The following is a 19563-nucleotide window of genomic DNA, read 5'->3' as shown; positions in this document are numbered from 1 at the left end:
ATGCTGAACAGTCAGAAAGGAGAATGGCAGTTTACAGAGGAAAAAGGAAGGTTGGGACCTTAGCTCCTTTTCTTTCTGTAGATGTATACCCTCAGGGTGCCTTGCCTTGCAAGGTTTCCTGCAATTCTTAAGTGTTTTTCCACATAGAAGGCCAGAAATGGAAAGTTCTGGGTGATTAGGCCATCCTAGTCTACTGGTTCCCAAAATTCTGGACTGATTGGCTGTTCTCCCAAGTCTTCCCTCAGATCAACAGATTCATTACTGAAAACAGTTGTTCCCAGATTCCATCCCCACAATATTTCATAAAATATATTTTACAATATAATGTGTTTCTTGGGATTCACTGCCCACTGCTTATCATCGCCTTTTAGCTAGAAGTCACATGGGATTTAAGTTGCCAGATGCTTTTGAAAATAGTACTTAGAATTCATGATTGAGATATTTTAAAAAATATTTTTAAAATGACAATGTGGAGAAAAAAGAGAAGAGAAATGACTGCTAGATAAAGCGCTGACTTCCAAAGGAAGAAGTAAGGTGAGCTCTTAGCTTGAAAAATCACTGAAATAGAACTATTAATTTAATAATATGGAATTTATCTTTTTTTGTCTTTCAAGTTCAAATACAAATTAATTCCAAGTCAGTTCTGCCAGTCAAGTTCCATGTCTGTTTTTCTACTCAGTCCCATAGCAGTATCGAGTATGGTGTTTGTCCCACATCACTGAAAACGTGCCATTACTATATCGGTATATCCCTACATCTGCAATTACCCTCCAACTACCCACCTGCTGTTTCTGTAGCCCAGAGAACTGACTCTTCTCCCTTTATCCAGCTTTGATGTCTGAGGGAGAGAAGATCATGGGACTATAGGAGAAGAACGTAGATGGAACCATATTTAGAAAGGGATAGAGTGGAGGGAGCTATTTCAGTCATGAGATTGGGGGCAGGTCTTTGCATCCTTGTTGAAGTCCCTTTGTTGGACTTGGGCTGCTGATCCCCTTGTTGGGTATCATTGTGTATTGGGTTTACGTGGCAAGATTCTGATAGTGGTGGGGGCTGACGGAGTGGCCTCTGCGGCAAGAGGGCAGGGGCTGTCCCATGCCAGACATAGCTTTTTCCAGACAGCTCTGCAATGGACCCACCACAGGACAAGGGCTGAGCCCATTAGCCATGTGTGTGGCACCTCTGTACAAACTTACTTAAGAAGGAGCAGAAAACATCAGCCAGAGAGGGGAGGAAGGAACAAAACCAGTGAGGAACAGCAGAGGGAACACCAAGATCAGAGAAGGAGGAGGGGAGGTACTCCAGGCACTGGAGCAGATTCTCTCTGTAGCTTGTGGAAGAGCTCATGCCAGAGCAGATATCCACACTGCAGCCTGTGAAGGATCCCATGCCAGAGCAGATGGATATTTGCTGAAGGGACTGTGGCTCATGGAGAGCCCACACTGGGGCAGGGGAAAAGTGTGAGGGGGAAGAAGTGACAGAGAGAAACTGTATACCGCATATCCTACCCTGTGATGCTTGGGTGGAGTAGAAGAGTTTGGCGTGAAAAGAGTTAAGTTGAGCTTGGGATTGGGAGGAGGAAAAGTGTTGGTTTAATGTTTGTTTTTGTTTTCTCATTACCCAAATCCATTTTAATCAGCAATAAATTAAATTAATTTTCCCCAAGCCGAGTCTGTTTTGCCTGTGATAGTAATTAGTAAACAATCTTCCTGTCTTTATCGCTACCCACAAACTTTCTTATCCTGTTTTCTCCCTATGTCTTGCTGAGGAGGGGGAGTGAGAGAGTGGTTGGGTGGGCATTTGGCTGTTTACCAAGGTTAACCCACCACATGGCTTCTTCTGTCGTCTTGCCCTGGATATTTCTGAGAGTATTAAGGAAAGGTCTGCCTGTCTTCTGTAGTAGCTATAACTGGCTCTTCTTCTGTAGGATGCAAGGGTGTATGAAGAAGTCATATGGAGAAGAGGATTCCATAAAATTGCCCATGTCCTGTGGCCATATGTAGTCCCTTCTGATTGCAAAGGAATCACATCTGTGTTACTGATAATTACAGGAGCTAGTAACTGTGCACACAGCTGTTTGAGGGTTCACTTGGGAAGACTATTGCATGATTATTTTTGTATTATTAAAAGATGTTCTTCCTCACCAGCCTGGATAAACTTTTTTCAGTGTGTGAGGCTAAGGAAATGTTAAGATTTATGTTAAAGCATAACCTTCAGTAGTCTACTGACTACTGAATACTACTGAACTGAAAATAAAAATATGCATATCCTATTAGCAAAAAAAACCCCCCACAATAAGCTCTTCTCAAATTTTAATCACTTACATGATGCTTCCTTTAAAACCATAGAATAATCTACACTGCAGGGACCTGTGGAAGTCATCTGTGCCAACCCCATGCTTTAAGCAGGACCAAATTGGGTTAGGTCACTCAAGGTCTATCCTAGTGTAGTTTTCAGCATTCCTAAAGATGAAGATTCCACAATGTCCCTGGGCAACTGTTCCAATGTACGACAACACCCATGGTGAAATTTCTTTTTCCTATATAGGAGATTGTAATAAGATGTAATAAGAGATTATTACAACTTGTGTCCGTTGTCTCATGTTCTACCACTCTGTGCCTACACCTTCTTTATATCCTCCCATTAGGTGGCTGATGCCACCCATAAGTTGCCCCCCCCCCAAGCCTTCTCTTCTTTACAGTTAACAAACCCAGTGTCTTAGCCTCTCCTGAGTAAGAGCTTCAACTTCGAGGTAAACTCACAGTTGATAATAATGTTCGGTGCCTTGTGCTAGATTACCTTTTTTTTTTTTTCTTACGTATTTGTCCTTTCATCAGCTTCTCCAGCCTTATTCTGCTACATGCACATACATTTTGGTGCTTTTCAAGTAGTTTGCTGCTTTTCCTAAATCCAGTGGTTGCTCTCTACTCATATTCCATCCTTCTGTTTCCTCTCTTGTTTTGCCTTTTTTTCTTCACACAGCCCATTCCCTGGCAGTCCTCCCAATATATTACTAGCTAGTAATTGCTTCAGCTCCACCTCTTTTACCTAAAAATCCCTTACTCAAATGATCTCCTATCAACAGTTCAGCGGGAAACAATACTTAGTCACTTCATTTATTTTATCTCAGTTGATTTGATGGTCTCCTTCTCCATTTAAAAAACCCAAAAGCCACACTCTTCTCTCCTTATGTTTCTTTTATTTTCCACTATCTCTTCCCCAGTTAAACAGTTGTAGAAACTATGAAACTCTAAATCAACCTAGGGCCCTATCGCTTCACCATGCCTTCTAACTCTGGCTGATCCCACCTTATTCAGAACAAGATGCAAGATACACAGTAACAGTCACTGTCTAATAGCCTGCCCCAGTGGGAAATTACTAAGTTACTTAGATTTTTCTTTTCTAGTGTGTCTTCTGCATGTTAATTATGCCATCTTTCTTGCATTATAAGAGAGTAATGTCTAAATCGTATTTCTACAATATTATCAATTATTGAATCCTTTCCATCATCCTTCCCTCTGTAACTGCCAAACTCTATCCCTCTTCCCAGCTGATTCAGTTCAGGGCTTATTCTAGCAGTGACTCCCATTGTCTAGTTAAAGCAAGTGGCATGGCCTGTACCAGTTATCTTCTCTTTTAAACTCCATGCTGATTCTGCTTTGCCTAGAGTCATTCTCATTTGAGGCCCTCTGTAGCTCTGCACATCCAGTTTTCCCCAGGCCTCAAATTCAGCTATGTCCATTCATCCGTCCCAGTTTGACTCCAGTGCCAGCTTTGACACTCTGTTCATTTTCAATACTCTCACATCTAGCATTCATTCTTGCTGCCCCACACTACACCTGGGAGCAGAGCTCCCATATAAGAAACAGATCACTTGTCTCCGCCAAGAAGAGAGCAATTTTATGCTCTTCTAAATGTCTTCCTATGTCCCAGCTCAGTTCCAAATCAGAAGTCAGTGACAAAAGTCAGTGTCACCTGTATCACGTTCCCTAAAAACGCTTCTAGGGTACCTAAAGCTCTGTTGAAGTTTCTGACTGCCCTTCTTGGTCCCTCTCCCCTTGCTGTATTTTGTTTTACTCTTGGAATATTTCCTCTCTGCCCTTATTGTCCAAGTGAGCTTTTCAATGCCTCTTTCTCTAACTACTTTTGTTCTTGGTTTGTCCCCTCCCCATTTTCAGTTTCTTCACCCCCCACCCCCCCCCCCCCCATGATTCCAGCACTTTTCTCTGCTGATATTTGTTTTTGTTAGAAGACTGTCAGAAGCTGCTCCTCCGGCCTCCCAGGTGAAACTTGTCTCTATTGAGCAGTCAGGCAAATACAGGCAACACAGGGGCGAGCGTTGTAGGGGGGAGCTGAGGAAAATTGGGTCAGTGTCTCTGAGATGAGCTGTGCTGAGCTGAACTGTTGTGGCATTCTGACACTGTGCCAAGATACGAAAAATGAGACAAGCTGAGAGAAAAGCCCTTGCGCACTCCAAACTCTGCCTTCTCCTTTCGTAGTAACCTTGCCTTGATGGCAGCTTGCTCTGCCGCCTGAGGTGCTATCTCTGCAACCCTCTGTCCTTGCATTGGATATTGTGAATCAATGAGAGATAAATCGGTGTTTTCTTGGAAAGTGCTGGTGCCTGGGAGATGATCAAGTTGTACTATCCCCAGTGACAAGGCCTGTGGCTTAATTGGTGTTGGTGTTTGTGTGAAGTTGTTCTGCAGGCACACAGTGGAGGTGTTTCAGGAGAAGCTGCTCTTGTTCAGGCTTTCTCTGGGATGGTCCTGAGATGGTAATGTTCACTAAAGCAAAACATGCTAGTCCTAGTGATGGTGGGCTTGCTTCAGCTCGGGTATTAGTTATGACTGTCTCCAAAGAGCACAGTAGTCATGCACAGAGATTGTAGGACCATGTCAAGTGGACAGGGAAAGGGAATGTAAGGTACATGAAAACTGAAAAATTTCATGGTGCGAAAAAAGGGATCCTTCAGAAACAAATGAGAGATGGATTCTGTCTGTGTGTGGAAAGACAGCCCTAGGCTTACTGTAACTGCTGGAATAAAAGGAAGTGGCTTTTGCCTATTTAGATTGCTAGGGGATTTTTTTCCTCCCAACTTGACCTTTGATATACTATTTATAGAGTGACTGGACTGAGGCAATGCCAGGAAAAGCTCCATGTCATGGGAACAATTATTCTTGCCATCTGTGGGCTGAAGTCCTGAGTGCAGAGAGCTAGCATATCTTAGGCAATTTTGGAAAGGGATAAAGGTGCTTGTGAATGTAAGCTGCTCCCTGACTGGATGCAGCAGCAGGAGGTAGGGTTTAGGTGGAAGCAGAAGGTCTGTGATAACTGCGGTCCTGCCTATGGAGGCCATTCTTTAGCTGTGTGGAGGCCAGTAAGTGTCTACTGTAGTCAATCCAGCCTTATTGACCAAAACTGCAAATGTAAAATACAAGTAACTACAAATTTTAGGTTATAGTCTTTTCTTTTTTTTTTTTTTGCAACTGTCTTTTCATTAGGAAGGTGGGAGAGATGTGAATCATGTTTAATCACTGCAAATCCGCTTTGCTTGCAGTATGCTGTATGATTTCATTTTACTGTTTTCCTTCTGGAAGTAGAAATACCCAGGGGCAGAATGAGAGTTTCAAAGCATGATCCTTTCTCTGTGTCTGCCATCTGTCCTGGAAGTACCAGCATGAGATTATAGGTTTATGTAGTCATTAATTTTTTTCACTAGACAATACAAAAATAATCACTGTGGAAAGATCTTTCCTCCTAAGTTTCTCTGGATTCCACTCCATAGTTCCTCAGCTGCCATTTCTGTCATGTGAGTTGAACTGGGTAGGTGAGTCTCTTCCTTACCGCTTTCCTTTACACTTTTCCTGTCTCATTTAAACTCTTTTCTCAGGTTCCTCCCTCAGAGGGAACCTGCCAATCCTATTCTCATTTCACTTCTGAACATCTGAAATGAGATGTAGCCTAGTGTCAAGAACTTTCCATTCATTGTTCCCTGTCTACCCACAATCATGTATGTAGTGAAAGATCTGGCGGTGGGGCAGCCAAGACCACAGGGATCTATCCACACATTTTAATTTGCATATGTTTAAGGGAAATCACAGAATAGCTGAACTTGGAAGAGACCTCTCCGGAGTACATCTTCTCCAACCCCCCCTGCTCAAGCAGGGTCACCTTGAGCAGGTTGCCCAGGACTACATCCAGACCACTTTTGAATTTCTCCAAGGAGGGAGACTCCACAATCCCTCTGGGTAACCTTCTCCAGTGCTCCGTCACCCTCATGGTAAAAAGTGTTTCCTTGTGTTCAGAAGGAACCTCCTGTGTTTCAGTTTGTGCCCATCACCTCTGGGCCTGTCACTGGGCACCACTGAAAAGAGCCCGACTCCATCCTCTTTGCACCCTCCCTTCAAGTATTTGTGCACATTCATGAGATCCCTGGAAGCCTTCTCTTCTCCAGGCTGAACAGTCCCAGCTCTTTCAGCCTCTCCTCCTGTGAGAGATGCTCCGTTGCCTTAATCATCTTTGTGGCCGTTTGCTGGATTCTCTCCAATATGTCCAGGTTTCTCTTGTACTGGGGAGCCCAGAAGCGGACACAGGACTCCACGCATGGCCTCACCAGAGCTGAGTAGAGGGGAAGGATCACCCCCCTTGACCTGCTGGCAACACTCCTCCTAATGCAGCCCAGGATACCATTAGCCTTCTTTGCCACAAGGACACATTGCTGGCTCCTGTTCAACTTGGTGTCCACCAGGACGCTTTCTGCCAAGCTGCTTGCCAGGTGGTCGCCCCCAGCCTATACTGGTTCATGGGATTATTCCTGCCCAGGTGCAGGACTCTGCACTTCCCTTTGTTGAACTTCATGAGGATCCAGTCAGCCCATTTCTGCAGCCTGTCGATCCCTCTGGATGGCAGCGCAGCCCGCTGGTGTATCAGCCTCTCCTCCCAGTTTTGTATCATCAGCAAACTTGCTGAGGGTACGCTCTGCCCCATCAGCCATGTCATTAGTGAAGATGTTGAACAGTATTGGACCCAGTATTGACCCCTGGGGTACACCGCTAGGTGCTGGCCTCCATCTAGACTTCATTCCAGTGGTCAGCACCCTCTGGGCTCAGTTGTTCAGGCAGTTTTCAATTAACCTCACTGTCTGCTCACCCGCCCCATACTTCATCAGGTTGTCTATGAGGATATTATGGGAGACAGCGCTTAAAGCCCATGCTGTGTTCTCCCTGAGGACATAGGCAGATAGGACATAGGAACAGTGGAAGACCCAGCACCTACTGGAATGCCATTTGGATGACAGAGGGAATGGTTGCCAGGGGCCTCTCAAATGTATGGGCAACTGAATTGCTCCATTGCTCGTTAGGTTCCACTGATTGTATTGACTGGGGATGGGATTCAGCTGCCTATCGTGGGTATCTGTGTGGAATATGGACTGAGTGTCACATGCCAGAGATGTTCATGGTCTACTGAGAATGGCACTTGGCTGTGCTCTGCAAAAGTGGGGATCACCATGTACCGTTATACTAGCCTGTTCTCTTGATTTTTTTCTTACAGGGAGCCGCCTTAGCTCCCTTCTCTCTGTGATGTGGTTACTTAATATTTTAGGGTTGTTTTTTTGCATAGAAAATTAATTAGCCACTGTAGTTGGTGGGTTTTTTGTACTTGACTCACCTTGTAAAAATGATACACCTTAATGGAGACTTTAACTCACTGTATGTACCCCTCTTTCATCTGTTTCTTTGGGTCACTGAGGAGGAATATGATAGCCAAAATGGCAGAAATTCCACCTCTTCTCCCAAGAGGGAGGGAGCATGTGAGGACAGAGAAATATTACTGAAATTTGTTTTGTTGGTGAAACAGCTGCAGTGGAATGTTATTTGTCCAGTTCACTCAGGTGTAGTGGAATGCTTATAAATGAGCCTATGTCGCTGCTTCACGTTCTGCTTGATGTTAAATACAGGACAAGGGAGTATTGGACCTGGAGACACTGGGAGGTGGAGATGTGTTTACATTGTCTGCTACTTTGCTCTCAGTGGCAACTGTATCACAAAATCACTTCAGAAACAGGCTACCTTCCTTCTTAAATGTGGTTAAGCTTTTTTTTTTTTTTTGTCTGCTGCTTGTATTGGAAGTTTTTCTCAGAAGCCTGCTGCTTTAGTTAGTAGAAGCATTCTTCTTACTTAAACTTGTAATTTACTGTAGAGTCACCTGTTTTCATGCTGACATCACTCTTCAGCATAAACAAACAATTCTTCATTCACTGACTTTAACTGGGATTACATTCAAGAACAGATGCTGCCTCAACGAGTAAGAGAGAGAATAGATAGCAAGAAACCACCTAAGTATGACAGCATGAAAAGCATAGCACACTGGGCAGTGCTAGGGGAGACAGCAGTAACCTGCCTTTGCCTATGGTGCAAGTGTATAGTGGCAAGGACAGTGCATGGATGAAGAAATTAGATTTTGTGAGGCAAATACAAAAGAATAGCTGTAAGTATTTGATCTCTAGTATTTGTTACGAGTACCTTTTCCAAAGTGTTGTCTCTGTAGTATTGTACTGTATCTGTGGTATGAGTAGATAACATTGTAATCCATTAGGAGACACCATGTCCCTATACAAAGGTTTGTATTCTTGCTGGGTGGGTTGGTTGGTTGGTTGGTTTTTATAAGCAGCTGTTGAATGCTTTTGGTCAGTTGGAGTGGCTGTATAGTATTAATGAAATCTTGCATGGCCTTTTAAGCAATAGACTTGCTCTGCCTTATATAAACTGGCTTTCTTTACTGAGGCGGTAGTGCTACTGGAACGTTCATTCCATTATGTAAAACCTACAACATCGCACTTTTGCTTAATACCTTTGTCTAGCTCATCAACGGTGTGCCATCCCTGCAGATCTTGTCCCTGCATCCCCAGTCTCAACAGCAAGTTGCCAGTAGACTTCAAAGCACCATGTAAAAAATGTTTGTTTATTTTTAACACAACCATGTTTATTCTACAATAAATTTTATTTACTAAATACCAGACAAATTCTTCTTCATTCACAGCTTTGTCTAGCTTTCCATATGATTTGCAATTGGGCTAGAGATTAATCTACCTGAATTCTCTTAGCACTACCCTTGTAGGGTAAGTATGTTTTTGCACTGCAGGGGTAAAGTCTGTATCCTCTATAGATTTCCTTTTAGCATCACATAGACTGCAGGCATTATCATTACCTGTTCATTTTCACTATTGTGACTAGCAGCAAGGTCATTGTCGCACTTCATGTCAGGGTCTGTATAACTGAATGAAGAAAAAGAACCATTCTCCAGGGTCTACCTTGACAAGTGGAACGAATGTGCCATTAGTTCTAAGCCTTGACAAAAGCTTGAGACGGGGTTCGATGCAAGAAAAACCGGATGAGATAGAATGACTTGTAAGAAAATAAAGACATTCACATTCAGTTCAGCATTCTTAAATTAATTCTTAAATAGATAAAGGAAGATCCCTGAAAGTGGTAAATTTTGGTTGAATGACTGTGCACTGAGGTGGATGAGAACTTCCCATTCATAAGACTCATAGTTTCAGTACAGGTGTATTTGCCAAGAAATGTGAAAATTATATTCTACATCTGTGGCTGTTAGCAGAGCCTTAAACTGAATGAAAGGGATACAATTCATAAAGTGGACAAAATCTTACTTACTTTTTGTCCGTAGGAACATAGAGACAGATCTTTCTATATGAGAATAATTTGATTTTTCTGCTGGATAAAGGCCTGAAGGCAAAGGCAGTTGCTCCTTCCTTCATATGCAAAACTACAATCTATTCTTCCCCCTTCCTTTCCATATGGCAATGTATCACATACTGCATGTTGTCATTTTCTGAGTGCTGGGAAGAATCGGTGTTCTCCTATCTAATAGCTATCATTCAGAGTTATTGAAGTCCCTTTTATGGTCTGAACTGTTCCAGGACTTACCACTCTTATCACAGTACATGTGGAGGTTACTCTGCAGCCAAGAAGACTTCTGACAGAGAGGATGAAGTAATAAAACAGGCGTAAAGCTGATGAGACTCCACAGATGTTATTGGCTGTTACGTCTGGACTGCGGCTGTAACCTTTTCAGCTTTGTTAAGGTTTGCATACCTGCAGTCCCACAGTATACATCAAAAATTTTACAATGGCCTTTGAAAACCCAAAGCAAAGGCAATTGAACACATATGAGAAGAGGGTTAGATAAGCAAGCTACTCTGTTTTTCTGAAGTTGTTTATTTGTTAAGAAAGATGCATCAATGGCCACTCAGCACCGATGTGGGTTAGAAACATTTCCAAATAATTGTTATTGGAGGTGGAAGCCTGTAAGTACAGTAAGTAATAACCAGATGGGCTAATTCTGCAGCTTCTGGTGTGGTGTTCTGTTTCGGAACATTCATTAGATACTCTAATTTTGTATTAACACACCTGTATACAATATTCTTCTCTTACACATTTTTCTTTTTTTACATAACTTTTTGCTATCCACAATCCTTTGGAATGTTCTGCTTATGGTATTCACTAGGACAGTTCTTCACTTGAGTGTGTTCCTTGTGTCTTTTGACAGCAAATGCTCATCTGGGGTCTATCTGAAAGTTTCCCCTTCCCTGTAAATGCTCTTTATTGTGAAGTTAACTAACCAATGTCAGTCCACAAATGAACTTTCACCTGAGCTTGTTAGTCCATAAAATAAGAGCTGTATCTATTTATATAGAAAATCAGCTTTAGAAAACTTACATAAAACTGACATAAAAATTGTAAAAGCTTTATCCTAGCACTTCAGTGTAAGAACCAAGCACCTTCTGTTATGTAATTCAGCATAGCATCTTTGCCAAACCTAGGATGTGCCATACTCCCATATTGTTAATAAATTATTATTTTTTTCATTTTCTTTCCCTGTAGGATGGATTTCCATCCTTGTTCAGTTTTTTGCGTAGGCATGTTCCTGTGCATTTGCAGATTAAATTTGACTAAATCAGGAGGCTTTTATCCATTATTGGGAAGTTTCCAGACCTACAGGAAAACAATAGGACTGCCAATCTGAGCGCCTGCTCCTAATTTTGATGTTAAATCAACTATGGTAGCTTATATTACTTTAAGCAATGAAACTGTTGAAGACAGCATAAAAAATCCATTTTGGTAGCTGTATTGGGTGGGGAGGAGGAGGTGTGAATGATACCTGTAACTGCTAAGGCTATTTCCAGACAGATCACATGACTATGCTCTTTGGCTCCTCCAACGCTAAAGCTCTTTGAGTGAGTAATGAGAAGACAATTATTTCAGATGGCCAGAGCTGTCTCTGGACTGGTTCTCTTTCATCTGCCAATGAATCAATTTAAGCACCTATCGTATAGAATAAAATAAACTGGTTTGAAACTGCAACTTCAACTATACATGCTCCATAAAGGAGCAAAACCACTAGTAGATACTATATGTAATAATCTCTCCCTGCAGCAGCAGCCTGAGTTAAATGTAAATAAGACTGCATTGTTTCTGGAATCTGAATTAATGAGTTTCCTGCTTTTGCCTCTCTTGTTTTCCTCCTCTTAGCCTGTCCCCTTGGTTTCTTTAAAGTATCTGTGGGAGATGACCCCTGCTATCTATGCCCTGCCCACAGCCACGCTCCACTGCCAGGTTCCAGTGAATGTGTTTGTCAGAACCACTACTATCGATCTGCTTCGGACAATTCTGATGCTCCCTGCACTGGTAAGTATTTGGATGGAGTGTTTGAAAGCAAGAAGGGCAGCTAATGAGAGAGAATGTGCCTGAATGATTCAGGGGAGTTGCAATTCACCTCTTCTCATGACCTCTGAAATAACCAAAACTTCCCTTTGCTCCTCCAGTTGACTACAGCGTATATCCACTCACTGAATGTAAATGAGAAGGCAGAAGTGTACCCACATGCTTTTTACAACGTTGATGCATTGGTGAAACTATGTTTTGAGAATACTGGGGTGTTGCAATACTAGCTGCTCAGAAATGAAAAATGTCAAATTTTAGATAACTCCTGCAACCTTAAATAAGTCCATTGCAAATATGCATAAGGTACAACTTTTAATAATAATATACTAATTTCTCATGAAACGCTAAACTCATTTCATACATGGGATAAACATTGTTCATTGAAGGAGTTGACCAGTATTTTCTTCCCTTTATCACTGAAAGTGTGAAGACCATATTTACTGCACAGAATTAAAATTCTGCAAATTGTGTTTATGGGAAAATAATTAATTTTTTCATTGGCTTCTCTATGGTTCTCATCAGTTTTGACTTTTCACAGTCATTGGTTATGAATATTAATAGGTCAAGAAAGAATAATTAGATGCAGAAAATGAAATAAAGTTATTGATTAGCACTCAAAAATATAGTTTAAATAATATATCAAACATCACCCTTAAACTTTGTGGAAGTGACAGGGAAAAAAATTAACTTTCTAAAGCATCTTGCAAACACTTTATGGCTCTGAAGTTAAACACTCAGAAATTAGGAAATGTGATTGTGGTTTTTTCCTGTAATCCTTTGCTTCCTATACTGCACAGAATCCATCTTCAGCAGCATCAAGCAATCTTTACCTCACAGGGATTATTTTTCCTGAGCAGTTATCTATCCTTTGCATTGACTGTGATAAGAATCCTCAGGGAAAACTAATATGTGATCATGCTATTAAATACTACACAATGCAAATGCTGAGTGGCCCAGATAAGATCACAAAAGAAAATTTAATTCTGACATTCCCTGATGTACAAATGCTTCATCTTGTCAGTAATACATTTTTTAAACAGTCTTCTGTGGGCAATTTTCCAGCATAATTTATTTTTTTTAACAATACCGGAAATCTGAGTCCCCAGGGAAATACAGCTATTGGAAATACTCAAATGCTCCAGCAATGAATTAGATTGCAGCCAGAGAGATCCCCCAAAAAGACTTCATCCACCTGTACTAATAGATGGTGTCATCCTTTATACTGATCAGTGTTAGAGAAAAGGCTTTGCCCTTAGTTTTCATTGGTATTTCTTCCTGATAGAGTAATGATGAGAATGAAGATTCTTGGATTTCATTACGGCCTTTGGAGGGAAATGTTCTGTAAATCATGTTTCCCTTGCCCCTCCCTGTTACTGAGCTCAGCCTTTCTGTCCCTGCCCTTCCAGTCTTGCTTTGTGCCCATGCCCAGCTTTAGCAGTGCAACACTGCTGCTTATTTTCGCCCGTCTGAGCTTTTCATTTTCTGGCTCCAGTATCTTGTCCCATTCTCATCCCCATGCCATCTTCTCATCCTCTGCATTTTCCTCCTTCTCTTCACTGTCTCTGTGCCAGTAGGGGAAGTGTTGGATGCACAGAACGGGCAGTTTATCAGCTGTCAGGTTACTCCCGATGCCATTCGGGAATCTGGCTGGCAACAGAAATAATCATAGGGAAACTGATGTTCAGTTCCTGCAATAGATGGAACAGGCTAAGTGAAGTCTGAGAGAGCTCAGAGATATTGGGTGCCAAAGGAGAGAATTAGAGGTCTCAGTAGAGACAAATCTTTACTAAGTTTGTGCAAAGTTTAAAATTTCAAAGGCTTGGAATTTCCCTAAACATTGGCTGTTCTTTTAGGGAAAAGTAAAAGTCGCACCCTTGAAACAAAGACCCTTCCTGTTAATTTTGTTTCTCTAAAATGTACTAGTACAGTTGCTCCTTTGTGTATGTAAGTGTATGTTTGATGTATCAAAAAATATATTTTTCTTAGCCTTGTTCAGAGAAACAACTAGAGAAGAGTAAGAATAAGAAGAAAAATCAACTTGTTCTCCTGTTCTTTTCCCCCTGCTTTGTCTTCTCCCCTCCCCCACCTCTTTCCCATTCTTTCATGGGATTTTGATCTTCTGTCTTCTAGGCATCCCCTCTGCTCCCCGTGACCTTAGCTATGAAATTGTTGGCTCCAACGTGCTCCTGACCTGGCGCCTCCCCAAGGACCTGGGTGGCCGCAAGGATGTTTTCTTCAATGTCATCTGCAAAGTATGCCCAGCAGGGTCCTCAGGGCCTTGTGTGCGCTGTGGGGACAGCGTACAATTTGAACCACGCCAAGTGGGCCTGACAGAAAGTCGTGTGCAAGTGTCCAACCTCTTGGCCCGTGTGCAGTACACCTTTGAGATCCAGGCTGTCAACTTGGTGACTGAATTGAGTTCAGAAGCACCCCACTATGCCACCATCAATGTTAGCACCAGCCAGTCAGGTGAGGAGACCCCTGCGTATGAGTCCCAAAGTTTCCAGTTCTGTCTCTCATTTGATTTGATCTTTTGAATCCTAGAGCGTTGTCTTCTTACTTGTGTGTTGTGCCCTTTTTTATCTTGCCCTGCTAGTTCCATGATTTCACTTCTGCCCTTCTCATTCCTGCTTTCTCTGAATGGGCTTTCCTTTCTTCCCTCTTGACAGAAAAACTGAGTTTAGCAGCTGATGTGGTTGTATATGGAGAAGAGTTGTTGGGGCGGACGCTGCCCCAGAGAAGATGGCAATGGGAGATGTGGTTCTGTGGGTCAGACCAAATGTGTTGCTTCACTGTGCAAGACAGGGGACTCTGTCAGGGTTTGACGGGGATGTTGTGAGCGTCAGCTTGCCACAGCAGGTCTTAGAGAGCATTTCTTCATTTCCTCTTCACCTTCTCTATCTCCTACTCTTCTCCATTTCATCTTCTTATACTTCAGTCAGTCTTTCTAGCATTTTTCACCTGTTCACTTTTCTTTTTTGTCTATGTTTTGACATACTGTGTTCTTCCATCCTTTCTTGTTCCCATACACCACCTTCCATTCTCCTCACTTCAGTTCATACTCTAGTGCACTTTAACAAGTACTGAGTGTTTCATCAAATCTGTCCACCTTTGCCTTGCTGCATATTGAAGTAAGGAATTGGAAAATAGAGAGACAGATAGGCACTGTCTAGTGATGAAGATACAGTTAAAGATACAGGTGGGCACTGTATGACAAGAAAGAATGTATACAATGATATTTACTCATCACCTAAATTTATGTGACCCTGGGATGGCATGTGTTAATGTTGTGCAGTCCTGTGGGTTATAAAAGGATATGAAAACTACAGTTTACTGAAACTGCTCTGGGTTCTTCTGCATGCCAAGTATTTTCTTCTACCTTGTTTGTGCCTTTTCAACTTTGCTGTTCTGATAAGTGGTCTTGGAATATTATTCTCCTGTCAATAGGAAACAAAGATATATTTTTTTTTGCTTGTTACATGGCAAAAATATTAAAATGTGGTGGTGTTGCAGAAACACTAGACCAACAGCGATATGTTTCAAAAGTCAACTTTCTTTAATGATTTCAAAATGCAACAGTCAAATTAAACAGGAATGTTATGTAGTATTGAGATATAACAGCCAGATTGAACAGGAATATTAGGTGGTAAATGCTGCGACAAACACAACTTATTTACATGTTCAGGATGTCAGTTGGGAACTATCACTACACGAACTGTAACGAAATCTAAGCTTAGAATGACGACTCAAAATGCGTGTGTCACCAATAAGGCGAGGCACTGAATCCTGGGAAGTTTACTTAGACGGTGTCCTGATCTAAGGGGAGAGTCTCTGACTGCAGATCCAGTGCTCCGAGGAAGACTGGCTCAAAGGGGTCTCCTGGCAGGCTCCATTTATACCCTAGGTCAGGTCGGGGCTCGTGGTCATATGTGGTCAGGGGTCTAGAAACTTCTCTTAACTGAGATGATGCACTGGATGAGGTGCTTCTGGCAGGCTCAGGTAGCTGGAGTGCGTGACTTGGGGCACTCTGTGCACGTGACTCCACATGGGCTGGGCAGCTCGACCCCCAAACCACAGCTTCTAGTTTAGCCTTTTCCTTTCAGCGGTTGAGAACTTTCAGTCTTTATAAGGGCGGGTGTACCTGCCACACTTGTACAGTTCTATCAAAGGTGCTGTGATCCTTGTAACTAGGAACTAAACCACAGGGATGACTAAACTAATATACTAATGGTTTGTGTGGGCATTCAAAGGAAGGGGAGAGATTAAAGAGTTGAAGAGTAGGTCAGACTGATGGATAGCATACAGAAGGATTATATATATGGAGGAAAATGGAGAACAGCATCAAGCAAATTCTGATTTTCTGTAAATACCATATACGAGGACTGGAACTGGAGAGAGCCACATGCATACAGGCATACAGTTCTGCTCAATGTCAACAATAAGAAACTGGGCATATGTTGTTCTTTACAAGCATGTATAAGCTAGTATGGAGAGGAATTGTACACAGCTTGTTTAAGAGGATATAATGAGGAGTAATGTGAGGAGGAGGAGAAAGGGGGAACAATTTGAACTGAGTGAGAGCAAATGTCTGTAAACATTTAGAGATGTGTAAATGTTAAACTCAAACAAATCCCTAATGAGATTCCACAGTGTAGTTGTGGAAATCCCTGCAAAACCAGGCTTCAGTAAAGCTCAAGAGAAATGCTGCAAAACCAGATGTGGCATCATGCTCTTGGTTAAATCACATCTTGTCATTTCTGCTTCTGTGCTATGGAAAGGAAGGGAATATATATACACCCCAAGTAATTTCCTACTGTTAGCCGGTGCCAGGGGTTTGACAACATCTGTTTCTTCCCTTTGAAATGTTACCTGACAGGCACTGAGTAGCAGAGCATGTATAGGATACCTGGTCCCCTTAAGAGGCTGGCTGCAAGTGGGTGATCAGTTTTTGTTTACAGTAAAAGATGTAGCTGAGTAATTTGTATGGTAATTGCAGGCAGTTCCTTTGGCTTCTCCTGGAGAGAGGTGGGTGTTCTATTAACATCCTAAAGAATTCGCTTTCTTCGTGCTTCTCATCTCAGCCTTCTTCATCTATATCTGAGGTAATTTAATTGAGTAGCTGCTTCCTTCTCCTGCCTGGAATCACCAAATCTACCCTCTTCTTTTGCTTCTGTTTGGCTGTTCTGACCACTCCTGTTCCTCCAGGTGTCTCTTGCTGTCTCTGGGTGTGTTGGGTGTCTCTCTTTAAGGTGCCTTTCTTGTACACTGAAACAGTTCCAGGGGAGGCCAACTTAAACAGCAATGTGTACTGAATGGCTTCTTTGTGTGTTTGGATTTTTTCCCTTGCTCTTCCTCAAGATCGTTAGGAGTGAGCTTGAGATGAGCTGCCCTCGATTCATAGTGACAGCTCATACTAACAAGGCCCTGCTTCCTCCATCACGTGGCCTGTCTCATGGATACCCCCCTCCCTTCAATCCCTTCAGCAGCTTTTAACTTTAGCATGGCTTATTGTTGTTGTTGTGTTATTATAACAATTATTATTATTACTATTATTATTATACAAGCAGAGATGGACATTTCAGGATCTTATGTTCTGAAAGAGAAGGAGGGGACAGGAAGGTATGAAGAGTATTGTTCTGGTTTTGGCTGGGATAGAGTTAATTTTCTTCTCAACAGCTGATACAGTGTGTTTTGAATTTAGTGTGAGAATAATATCGATAACACACTGATGGTTTAGTTGTTGCTAAGTATGCTTACCCTAAGTTAAGGATTTTTCAGTTCCCCACAGTCTGCTAACAAGCAGGTGCACAAGAAGCTGGGAGGGAGCATGGCCAGCACAGCTGACCCAAACTAGCCAAAGGGATATTCCATGCCATAGAACATCATGCTCAGTATATAAACCAGGGGGAGTTGGCCAGGAGGGGCAGACCACTGCTCAGGCATCAGTCAGTGGGTGGTGAGCAATTGTATTGTGCATCACTTGCCTTTTCTTGTTTTTCGTTTTTCTTTTCTTTTATTCCTTTTCATTACAATTATTATTATAGTTTATTATTATTACTGTATTACATTTTATTTTACTTTAATTATTAAATAGTTCTTATCTCAACCCACGAGTTTTACCTTTTTTTTTCCCCTCTCCCAATTCTCTCCCCTATCCCACTTGGTGGAGGGCGGGGGAGTGAGCGAGCAGCTGCGTGGTGCCTAGTTGATGACTGGGCTTAAACCACGACAGGTATAAAAAAAGCAAACTGGAGAAAGATAAGCTTTCAGAATAAATGGCCATAGCAAAAATTTTCTCTCTGTTGAATTAAAGGTGACCAAAGAAAGACCCTCCAGCCCTGGCAGTTTCTGAATATTCTGCTTCCTCATACATCAGTCAGAGTTAGCTTGCTTCTTCCAGTTGCTGATCCAAAAAGTCCTCCTCCCTCCCTCCCAAAAACCCTCTGCCCCTTTGTTAAGGGTATCTTGGGCAATATTCTGTGCTGGAGCAGTTCTACTTTTCTTTTTTCCCTGCTAGCTATTCGCTCTTCATCTTTGTCTCCAAAACACTGTTCATCTGAGAGTTTGCTTATGCCTAACAGTCTGCTAGCCTTTTGGTTATACAATCATGTTTTTCTGTGGTAGTCTGATTATGATGTTCCTACTCTTCAGTGACTATGTGTCTGAAGACAGAATAAGAAGGGCTAGCACTGAAAAACTTCCTTTGATGTAGTAAGACTTAACCTTCTATAGCAAAAAGCATCTGAAACCTGTTTGGATGGTGGTAATAAAACCTGCTTAGATAGTAATAGTATGACATGCAAATATGATATACAAATTACCAGAAGGAAAAACTGTCCATAGATGAGACAACAGAGAAGGGAATTGCTTTCACCTCAGGTTTGAAGTGCTGAGGGTGAATACCTAAAGAACTGTCAGGATATATAGAAAAATGTTGGGAGGCTGTTCCAGACAGCATGAACTGCATGAGGAAAGACTATTGTGTAATTGTAGTGGAGTTACGCTTCTTCACAGAGGGGAACCTGACACAAAGCAAGCAAAGAACTTAAAAATTCAACCATATTATTTAAAAAAAAAAAAATTAAACTGACTAAAATTTTAATTATTATTTGAACATATTCAAGTGTACTTATCAGGCTAAACAAATATCTCTTCTCATGTGTCAGGACAGAAGTGAGGTTTTCATTTAAAGGATTGTGAAAAAACTTTCTCTGTGCACAACTATAGGTACCTGTCCATGTTTTTTTCCTACACCTACCACTGAAGCATGTGGTAATATCTGTTGCCAGAGACATGCTACTGAACTTATTCATTCAGGCAGTTGTTACATGCCTAGAATGAAGAGGAAGAGAGAAAGACAGCAGAGACCCAAATGTTGGAGCAAATATATGCAGACTTTTAAAAGCAAGTAGATTCTTTTTTTAAACTGAATCCAGACATTATGAGAGATAATGGAGATATGCGAGGATAAAGGTTATGTGACCAGGTTGCCTTGTACCTGTGAAAAGATATGTAGAAGCCTTCTACATCAGTTGGATTCAGAGCAGTGGGACCTGGCAATACCAAAAATCTGTAGAACTGCAGAAATGAAAGCTAGACAGACTGAAGGCTTGTGTAAGAGGCTGAATGGGGACAAGGACAGTTATGGGTAGTGCCAGGAAATTTAAGAGGACCTGACAGAAGATTTTCAGGTGAAATGGTGTGAGAAGAGGAAAAGAATTAAATGCCAAGTATGATTATGAGATTATGAAGGGAAATGGATGAGTTGCTTGAAGATGTTTGCTTTTCCAAAGAGACACAAGGGTCTAGTAGACTT

The 19563-nt window shown here is 41.9% G+C and overlaps 1 protein-coding gene across 12 annotated transcripts in view; it reads left to right on the top strand.

Moving 5' to 3' along the window:
- LOC128145040 (ephrin type-B receptor 5) overlaps positions 1-19563 on the top strand; it is an 80041-nt gene that overhangs the window by 40366 nt on the left and 20112 nt on the right. For all 12 annotated transcript variants that reach the window (XM_052794627.1, XM_052794628.1, XM_052794621.1 and 9 more), the window contains 2 exons: positions 11556-11711; positions 13878-14216. In XM_052794627.1, coding sequence (XP_052650587.1) covers positions 11556-11711; positions 13878-14216 — 495 coding nt within the window. The remainder of the gene's footprint in view (positions 1-11555; positions 11712-13877; positions 14217-19563) is intronic.

This window comes from Harpia harpyja, chromosome 8, assembly GCF_026419915.1.
Source record: "Harpia harpyja isolate bHarHar1 chromosome 8, bHarHar1 primary haplotype, whole genome shotgun sequence".
Lineage (NCBI taxonomy): Eukaryota > Metazoa > Chordata > Aves > Accipitriformes > Accipitridae > Harpia > Harpia harpyja.
Note: the sequence above shows the minus strand (reverse complement) of the source record. Positions and strands in the feature narration are given on the sequence as shown.